Genomic DNA, 10,628 nt, shown 5'->3' on the forward strand with positions numbered 1-10,628 from the left:
AAACACTGGCTTCGATGAACATGTTTGAACGTTTTCTTCTCTTCTTCAGTGTGTTTTTAACGTGTAACAGGGGTTCACTACATTTACCATCTTCACAAACTGTAAAAACGTCCACATTAACCCTTCGACGCATAAGTGGGTCAAGGGCTACGTTCACACAGCAGGTCTTAATGCACTATTCAGATTTTTTTAGTGTGTGCTTGTTCATATTCCACATTAAATGCAATTTCTAACAGTTTTGACTATGAACTGAAAGTGACCCACATGCACTAAAGAGGTCCTGATGTAATACGAGACCACACAGATACGCACTGTGTTTACAGAAGGAAATATATTTTTCCTCCGCTCCTCCTCCTGGGACGCAGAATTGTGACATTTGTCGCATTTCAGTGACTTAAAGGTCGGATAAATGCGGCGTGGCTGTTCAGACTGAAGTCACATTGTAAAATATCAGATACGTGTCAGATTTGGGACCACATATGAAAGTGGTCTGGGTCAGACTAGTACTGTTCAAACTGTCTTTAACAGATCAGATCCAGGTCACATATGGGTGAAAAAATCAGATTTGGGTCACATTTGTCTGCAGTTTGAACGGAGCCACAATGACCTGGTGAGGTTGTTTTATTGTTACGTCTTTGTGATGAAAAGTTATTTCATATTCCAGGTATTCCTCAAAAAACATGTTATTAACATCGTGACATTTCCATTTTTAACTTGGCTTTTATAGATTTTATGCAATTGTATTTTTTGTTTTACTGACCCAAGCTTCCATATTTGGGTCAAAATGACCCTCATTCATTTACAACAGAATTACATCTGAACCTTTAATTTTCAGTAAACCAAAGGTCTCCCTCATTAAATGGATAATCACATTGTTCTATTGCTGTTATATACTATTATAAACTATATATACTTTGGCTTTTCAAATTTCCAAAATATTTTCAAAAACATTTTTTTAAAATTATTAAAAATGTAAAAATATATAAATATCTCAAACATAAAATCCATTTCTTGGACCAAAATATAATACAAATGATTATTTTAAATGACAAAATTACAAAAGTGGCATAAAAACACATTGATTTTAACACAGTCATTTATGACCCCTTTATGGACCTTCAGTGAAAATGGAAAAAGTGAATCATGTATTTTCCCCTAGTAATTAAAAAAAAAAAAAAATTCTTCATAAACATTTTCCGATGCTAAATGTGCAAGTAAAAATTCATTTAAGGCATTTCAACTCTATTTCTCTTATCAAACTCTGAAAAGTCAGGTATGTAAGAGGCTCCTGAACGCACCATATGTTACTTATGTATATATTAACACAACTACTTTTATAGATTTAATGAAGATTTAATGAAGACAAAACTATACAGGTGTTTATTACAGATCACTGACTCATTTTCCATCAGTTCGCTGCAGCAGAACTCACTTTTTTTTTCATTTTATTTCACTTTTGTGCATTTGTTTTTATGCTGTGAAGGTTCAACTTCAGTACAGCTATAATTATCATAAACAGAACAAAACCAGATGAATATTTCAAGAGTTTATTTTGGAAAATACAGCTGTGGCACCGACGGCCTGTGCACCAAACAAACAAACACCGACCGACAATCACATGATCAGACGCAAATAATGAAACATGGACGAGTTTAAACAAATCAGACTGAATTTAAATCACATGAAACAAAGACACTGAAATAAAACTGACTGAAAACGGCTGCAGCTGGAGTTAAACTATTAAACCTTAGGGGTTCAGTTCGGTTCTAGTCTGGGTTCAGTTCTAGTTTGGGTTCGGTTCTAGTCTGGGTCCACTTCGGTTCTAGTCTGGGTGGGCTTCGTCCTGTGCGTCGGCGCTGATCTGACGGTCGTTGCCTCCGCTGGGCTTCAGGCGTTGAGGAACTTGGCGTGGTGTTTGATGTGGTCGTTCATGAAGGAGTAGATGAAGAAGTAGCTGTGGTCGTAGCCCTGGTGGAGGAGAACCTAGAGGTCAGAGGTCACATAGATCTGCGAGGGGGACGGGGTTTTAGGATGGGGGGGCGGGGACTCACCGGCTGCAGCCTGAACACCACTGGGATCTTCTTCTCGGAGCAGACGGCGATCAGGTTGTCGGGCAGGAGCTGACTGGCAGACAGGAACTGGTCGTCTCGGCCCTGGTCGATCAGGATGTCGAGCTGAGGTCCCGAGTACGACGCCGCCAGGACCGTGGCGTCGTATGCCTGAGGGGAAGACGACGGTCATGTGATCTGACGCCAAACATGGAAAATACAGGAGGTCTGAAACGCAGACATCTGCCCTTTGACCTCTTTAACAGGTTATTATTGTATTATCTGACTGGAGGTCATACTGGTCTGGATGTGGAACCTGGACTCAAACCACTGATCATTCAAATCTTCAGTGTAAGTTCTGCTTTTCCTAAATCCACCTGAACTGATCGGAGTCTTTAACGGGTCAGTTTTGGTCCACAGCTGTGTGTTTGACTCCCCCCCCCGCTCATCTGAACTTGGTCCCGTCCATGGTCTGAGTCTGGACTCCTTAAAGGTCCCTGGTTCTGGTCTTACCTCCCACGTGGTCCGGTCTGAGCCCAGGTATCCAGTGAAGGCCTTCTGTCCCCACGGACACTGGACCGGGTTACAGATGGGAGCGAACGCAGACACGGCCTGGACACACAACAGCAACGGGTATGGTTACCATGACAACGACCCCAGCTCAGGACGGTTTATGAACGTCTGCAAACACTGAACGGTTCAATGGTTCAGTTTCAGCATGTGTTCGAATTAAAACTCAGACTGTGACACAAAAATAAAACAACATTCATCTCATTCTCATCTTTATATCATTCAGTCTTTCTTTTTAATCGTCTTTTAAAACATTTTCACATTTGTCTTGTGTCCTACATGTTTTTTTTAACGTTTAGTTTTAATATTTTTGTATTAATATATCATTTGACATTTTCATCCAGTTTTGTACATTTTTATTCTGTTATTTGCACTTCTGTCATGTTTGTCTTGTTCTTTTTCTCGTGTTTGTTTTAAATTACTTTCTTCTGGACATTTTTGTTTCATCATTAACATCCTTGTCATGTTTTTAAAAATATTTTCATCTTTTACAGTGTTCCCGTCTTACATCATTTACATCTTTTACAAAATATGGGGTTTTTTTTTTACATCATTTGTCACTTCTTTATCTCTTCTAGATTTAGTTTGAATCGTCTACATAGTTTTTTTTTTCTCGTCTAGCTTTAGTTTTAATCTTTTGCATAGTTTTACTCATAGTTTTTTCTACTGTATTTGTATTTTTTGTCCCAGGTTTGTTTTTCTGTTGCACCTTAAAACATAACATATATTCATATTTTCATATTTCGGGACTTTTTTTTTTTGTCTTTTGTTAAGTCATTTTTATTTTGTGTTTTTTGATGCTTTGGTCTTGTGTCATTAAATTTTTCTGTACTTTTTTTGTCTTCTTTTACCTTATGCCTTTTTGCATCTTTTCTCTTCTTTTTGCTGTGTGTGTTATATTATTTTCTTTTATTTTTTTAATTTTTATTTTCATCTTTTACATCGTTTTCGTCTTACATCTTTTACAAAATATGATTTTGTGTAGTCTTTCTATTGTTGTGTATTTTATATTTTCATCTTTTACATAATGTTTTATGTGATTGTTTTTCTTTGAGTGTTTTGATATTTTATTTTCTATCTGGTTTCTTCAACTCTCACTTGGGACCAAAATACTGATAAACCCTCCCCAGACCTGCTGTGTCTACCGCTTCCTTTACTCGTCATATTCTCGTTCATGAGTCCAGACCTGACCTTGTATTTCCCAGGGTTCTTCAGGGCGCAGATGAGCGCTCCGTGTCCGCCCATGGAGTGACCACTGACGGACATCCTGTCCGGGTCGGTGGGGAAGTTAGCGTTGATCAGCTTCGGGAGCTGAGGAGGAAAAATCAGAGTCCGGTCACTGTTTCAGACACAGACCAGTTGAATGAGTCAGTGGTGAATAAATCCAGCGCACCTCCTCCGTCACGTAGGAGTACATGCGGTAGTTGGTCTTCCAGGGGTCCTGGGTGGCGTCCACGTAGAAACCGGCTCCGGTGCCGAAGTCCCAGCTCTCGTCCTCGCCTTCGATGTTACAGCCACCTGAGGCATGATGGGAAATGTAGGAGGGGTGTGGATGATTGACAGGAGGCGTCATCTCCCACAATAGTAACAGTTTATTCACATGTTCGACCCGTTTAACCATGTTTTCATAAATAAACGTGAACATACGCGTCACCTGAGCTGAACTTGAACACTGTTTAACCACAGGACGAAGCTTCAGTTAAACATTAAAGCCACAAAGACGGTGATCTGTGGATGATGTTAATACCTTCCATGAGCCTGAACAACCCGCTGTATCTACTCCAGACTTGTTTTCAGTACAGCTCCATCTAATGGTGTGTTTTTCAGACTGCTGTAATTACCATCAGATTCTATTGGATGGATCCACACCATATCTCAGCTCTGATGGACAGAAAAGTATCTTTCCTTTTCTGTAACAGCGTGAAATTACATCAGGTCATGTAGTTTCAGTTTAAATGACAGTGTGAGGCTCCACCCATCGTCTGTTTAACCCTTAAAGACCCAGTTCTACTTCTGTGGTCGTCCCCAATTGAATTTTTCAGTCTAATCATTTGTATGTGATTTATCTCCATTTATTCTAATATTATCCTCTGTATTTTGTGTTTTTCCAGTGATAATCATGTATTTTCTATATTTAATTAATTGATCATGTAGAAGTTCATAAAAGTTCAGATTAAAGTTGAGAATTATTATATCAGAAACAGAGAAAACTGAAGAAAAAGTGACTTTTTCAGCAAAATCTCTCATTAACTGAACATAAACCCAGTGTGTCCATCCACTGTCATTGATCCAACTCCATGGATTTTACTGGTAAGTCAATGTTGTAGAAGATGACGGTGTTTCCGTGGTAACCACAGAGCCTCTGAACGTCCAAATGGGTCATATCAGATGACCATGAAAAGATGAAGAACTGAGGAAACTAATCATTTTTTAATTCAGTATGAGATAGAGGGGTAATATATAATAACAATGAATATATCGAAACATATTTACATTCACAGCCATGTTTATGGAACGACTTCTCATGTCATCTCACGATAATGAATAAACAAATCACCGCATTCATGATTTAATGGAAAAACCGACATTACGCACTTCTGTTTTTTCCACATTTAGTAAATATCGGTAAAGTTTTGCGCAGATGTCCAATGGAAAAGTGACTACTGGCCATGAATCCCTCATTGAAAAGGTCAAAGGTTATGTTCATCACGTGGATCAACATTTCTTTCAGTTCTCCAGCGGAAAAAAACATGAGGGGGCGTTCATGAGCAATTTTCAAGTATGTAACTAGTTCATTCATTCATTAATTTTCTGAACCAGCTTTATCCTCACTGGGGTCACAGGGGTCACTGGAACAGCTACTTTATGGGTGAAGGTGCGGTACACCCTGAACATGCCACCAGCTCATCACAGGGCTGTTTCTAACTAGTATTTACTATAATTCCCAGAGCATGTGAAGGCATCATTAGTCATGTTTCCAGTGGGACTCTGTTTGCATCCATAAAAGTGCATCTGGTGCATGAAAACCCTGCTGCTGTGTTGTGCGAGTGTGTTTTTTCTTACGTGGACTCGTGTCTGGAGCGACAATGATGATGCCGTGTTCTGCGGCGGCCAGCTGACTGCCCGCCTTGGTGATGAAGTTCTGCTCCGTACACGTCAACCCTGCAGAACCGAACAGAACACGGAGGATTTCACCATCAAACATGGACTACAGCCTGTTCCAGACGCTCTGTCGGACCATCAGAGGTAATTTTCACTGGAACGTTCCATCTGTTTTCCACCACAGTCGCAGTAACGAGCATTAAAATAGAACAGTCTGGTCATATTCAGGCTTTACTTCTAGTTTTTACTGTTTCCAGTTGATTCAAACCTATAACTGAGCTCACATGAACTAACTTCCACATTATTAGCTTTTGTCTCACAATTTACATCAGATTAGATTGAACTTTATTTGATATTTCGATATTTATTTGATATTGATTCATCAGGAAATGAAGCTTCCAGTAGCAGCAAAACAAATGTACGCATAAAAAAATACAAGACAAAAAGAAAATAATAATAGTTATAAAACAGTATTAACAGTACCGCTAACTCTACATATCATAAAGTCCAATGACTATTTTAAGAAGGAACTTAAAACGTCTCTTTTCAGGCAGGCGTTTAGCCCGGGTCGATGTTCTGTCTTTTCTTTTTGGGCTTGTGTTACCGTCTGTTTTGTCTGTGCTATAGTTTTGGTTTTATCTTGGTGTTTGTATGACATTTTATTCCCAACTGTAAAGCACTTTGTGATTTTACAGTCACAGAAAAACTTACTAGACCATCAAAAGTCAATAAAAACAATGGTTATTCAATCCAGTCCTAACTCCTGTGTGTATCATGTGGCTAAAACAGACAGAAAAGAAAACATGGAATGTCTAAAAGCACTGTTTTTGTCAGTACAATACCATAGATATTGATGGAAGAACTGAAGTGAAAAAAACATGGAAAATGGATAGATATCAGCTCTGAAATTAAACCACTATGAGCTATTTTTGTTGGTATCATTATATTTGTCCAAGCAAATGGACCTTTAGTTGGACCAGGCCTTAAAATGAACAAGAAACTGAAGAAAATAACAGTGGTCTAATAATTTTTACCGCAACTGTATCTGTGAAAAGTGCTATACAAATAAAATTTACTCAGAACTGAAAAACACGCAATTGCACATTAGAAAGAACTAGTAGAAATAAATTAAAAAAGTACAAAAATAGTAACAGATAATTAAGTAATAATACGCAATAATAAAATGTAAAAAAATTAAATTATAATTAAAAAGTAATAATATCTGAACTACTAATAATTTTAATACTGATAATAATTATAAGGTCAAATTTATTTATATAGCACATTTAAAACAACACAAAGTGCTACATAAAGTGCTGTACAAAGTTATAGAAATATAAGATATGAGAAAACTAGTAAAACTAAGAATAAATTTAAGATATACTAAAACTGATAAAAAAAAAAATTAAAAAAAATAACAGGATCAACAGCATCTAAAACACAACCATAAAATAAAACAAATAAGTCACACTTGGACTAAATATTACTGTTAATATAAAATAATATAACAATATAATGATAATTATCATCAACGTTATAATTAATATTAACAGTAAAGTAAATTTTATTTATAGAGCACTTTTCACAGACAGAGTCACAAAGTGCTTTATCAATTCAAATCAGAATCAAATTAAGTTTACAGAGACCCAACAGAATCCTTCAGGAGCAAACACTTGTGATTGGTGACAGTGGCGAGGAAAAACTTCCCTTTAACGGGCAGAAACCTCGAGCAGACCCAGACTCCTGAAGGATGGCTGTCTGCCTGGACCAGTTGGGGTTAAAGAGAGAGAGAGAGAGTAAAGGAGGAGAAAAGAGAGAGCGATAGAGATATAGAGAGACTGGGGGCGGGGGGGGATGACACATGGAGTACGTTATGATGAATACATAGAGTGTAATCAGTTTGTGGTGGTCCTGGGTCAGGTGGGAGACTAAAAAGCCTTTTTGAACAGGAGGGTTTTGAGGTGTTTCTTAAAGCTCTCTACAGACTCCATGGACCGTAGGTGTAGAGGCAGGTCATTCCATAGACGTGGTGCCACAGCTTTAAAAGACCTGTCACCGCGTGTGCTAAAACAGGTGTGTGGAACCATCAACAGTAACTTATGAAACTGTGTTAAAATACTACCTGCTCACAAATCCCCTAATGCCTGGGAGAAAACTGCCGTTACCATGGTTACTGAATGATGAGGGTGGTGTGGTTCCTCAGACTCACCAGACAGCCAGTACATCACTGGACACTTCTCCGTCTCAGCTTTTGGAGGCAGGTAGACGGCAAATTTCATCTTACACTTCAGCTCTGAGCTGCAGAAAACGACAGGAAAACAAAACAAGAAAGTCAAACCAGAGCTACTTTTATACATGTGTGAGATAAATGAGGAAAAGGATGTGTTCAAGTGCAGCGCCGACACCTCACCTTTCATGTTCAAATACTTTCTGGAAACCACCGGCACATTTGTTGGAGGACACTTGTGTGAGAGCCATGTTTGACCTGAAGAAACAGAGAGGAGAAACACAGTGAAAGGAGTTTTAACAGCTTTAATGTGGTTTAAAATAAATCATATTATTACACTGAGTTTAGTTTAATGTTTCAGGGTTTTCCTTAAGTTTCCTTTCAAGGAAATCTGATGTTATTTGACTTTGGATTTTCACAACAAAACTGACCATTTCATAAAATCGTAAATTATCACTGTATTCATCGTTTGGAAACACTACAACAGACAGTAAAAAAACAACAGGCAGCTTTAAAACAACTCCAGCAGAACTTTAGAACTGCTTGATAAGAGGTGAAACCAGCAAGTTTTGGAGTATGATCTTCATCATGGTCATCATAGAACACAAAACCAGCTGATTATAAATAAAATATCTTCTCCATGTACTTGGGAAGTTGGTGAAGTTGTGCCAGAACCTGCTACTTTAAGTTTGTATCCCTTAAAAATATTTGGACTTTTAGTATTGTACATAATTCCATGACTTTAGCAGCTTTTCTGTTCATTCATTCATTGTCCTTTTTTTTTTTTTTTTTTTTTTCAAACACAGGTGACCGATTCACCTACTTGGAGGCGCATGCGCAGTCCTTGTACACGTCTCAATCAGAAAAGACCACACAAAGAGCCATAAAAAATTACTTAACTCAAATAATCTGTGTTGTCAATTAAACGAACAGTTACACATTTTAACTGTAGATTTGCCGAGTTTAACTGCACATTACTGAAACACCAAAATGCCTATCAGAAAATAAATCACATGCAATATTTAATAAATATGAGCCTGGAAATGACTGTTCCTAATGTTGGTCCACGGGGGGAGGACTAATATTAGCAACTTCAGTTAGCTTCTGTCAAAACCACCCAAAGCTAACTACTGTTTGTGAATATCAGCGCAAGCTTGTGGCACTTCCTGGTTTGTGCAAAAACAAATTAAATGCAATACTCTACAGCAAATACCTTAATGAGTGGTGCTATTTAGTAGAACAGTCTTGTTTCTGTGGTTTGCTAACTTCCACTCCAGTTGCAGCTCGTCCACAGCGTGTGTCAAAGTCCAGCGACGTACAGAACGTAAGGCGACGTGATGACGTAGACCCCACCCTCTGTACGTAATACACGTTTGGGACACAAGATGGCGGCATTTATCAGGAAAAGGCAGGACAAATTAAGCATTTTATAAGCCATTAGAAATACTCTGATTTGACTAGGAAAGTGTTTTAATGTGCTTGTTAAAACTGCTGAAATGTTAATAAAAGAATAGTAAATAAAATCCGGAATACAACATATGAAAGTATATATTTCTACAGTTGAACCAATAACAAATGTCCCCACTTTCCTAAAATCCTCAGGTTTCAAGTTCTAAATGCAGTCATATAACCTGTTAGGGATCCTTAGATTTATTTATTTATTTATTCATATTTATTTTTAACTAGAAACCATGGTGTGAATCACAGGAAAACCTTTCTATTCTTACCGTGTATTTCTATTTATACCCCTCAGCATCATCATCATCAAGGATCACGTGTAAAATTAGGCCACTACTGATGTGTGACTCAGGCGTGCAGATGAATCATCTCTGCGATAAAGATACCGACACGCCTGCTATTTTTGCATCACCATTGACAGCGGGAATATCATCAAGTTTACTCGCTTTAACTCGGAGAGGAAAAAAAGAATCTATTTGCCAACTGCTCTGAAACAAGAACAAACTTTAGAGACGTCACGCATCCCTCAGTTTTTTTTCTTTTTATTACTCGTTATCAGTCACTTTTCTTGGGGCTGTTGGACAAAGAAATCCTGGGTTTTATTTCAAGACCGGTCCAGACCACAGCCCTGATTTATGTAACATCATTAGTATAGTTACAGCCACCTGAGGCATGATGGGAAACGTAGGAGGTGTGTAGATGGCTGACAGGAAGTTTCATTAATCACAATAGTAGTGCTGTTTATTTGACAAATTATTAACATTGTCAACTTTAACCATGTTTTAACCCTTAAAGACCCAAACATCCACAGATGTCCAAAACCGTCTACTGATCTAAACTGTTTAATACCTGTTGATCCATTAATCCTATCAATACATGTAAATAATTGGTTTAAAATACAGTTTCTCATCTTTTCATGGTCATCAGATGCGACTCATTTGGACGTTCAGAAGTGCCGTAGTTATCATGGAAACACCGTCATCTTCTACAACATTGATTCACCAGTAAAACCCATGGAGTTGGATCAGTGACAATGGATGGACACAGTGGGTTTATATATGTTAAATAAAATGAACAAAAATGAACAAAGATTTTACAAAATAATAAATAATGTGGAAAAAATAAGCAAAAACTTCACAAAAATGAATTAAAAAATGATTAAGTTAGCAACTAAATAACAAAGACAGCTAACATAATCAATAAAATGAAGAAAAATTAATACT

The 10,628-nt window shown here is 37.7% G+C and overlaps 1 protein-coding gene across 1 annotated transcript; it reads right to left on the bottom strand.

Moving 5' to 3' along the window:
• Positions 1–1,531: 1,531 nt before the first annotated feature.
• On the bottom strand, positions 1,532–9,294 carry esd (esterase D/formylglutathione hydrolase). Its single transcript, XM_030125600.1, has 9 exons — positions 9,161–9,294; positions 8,131–8,205; positions 7,930–8,018; positions 5,682–5,780; positions 4,012–4,136; positions 3,810–3,929; positions 2,562–2,660; positions 2,052–2,219; positions 1,532–1,968 (listed from the first exon to the last, which is right to left on the bottom strand). Exons 2-9 carry the CDS (start codon positions 8,196–8,198, stop codon positions 1,888–1,890), a joined length of 849 nt encoding a protein of 282 aa, XP_029981460.1. The 5' UTR covers positions 8,199–8,205; positions 9,161–9,294; the 3' UTR covers positions 1,532–1,887.
• Positions 9,295–10,628: the final 1,334 nt, after the last annotated feature.

This window comes from Sphaeramia orbicularis, chromosome 21, assembly GCF_902148855.1.
Source record: "Sphaeramia orbicularis chromosome 21, fSphaOr1.1, whole genome shotgun sequence".
Lineage (NCBI taxonomy): Eukaryota > Metazoa > Chordata > Actinopteri > Kurtiformes > Apogonidae > Sphaeramia > Sphaeramia orbicularis.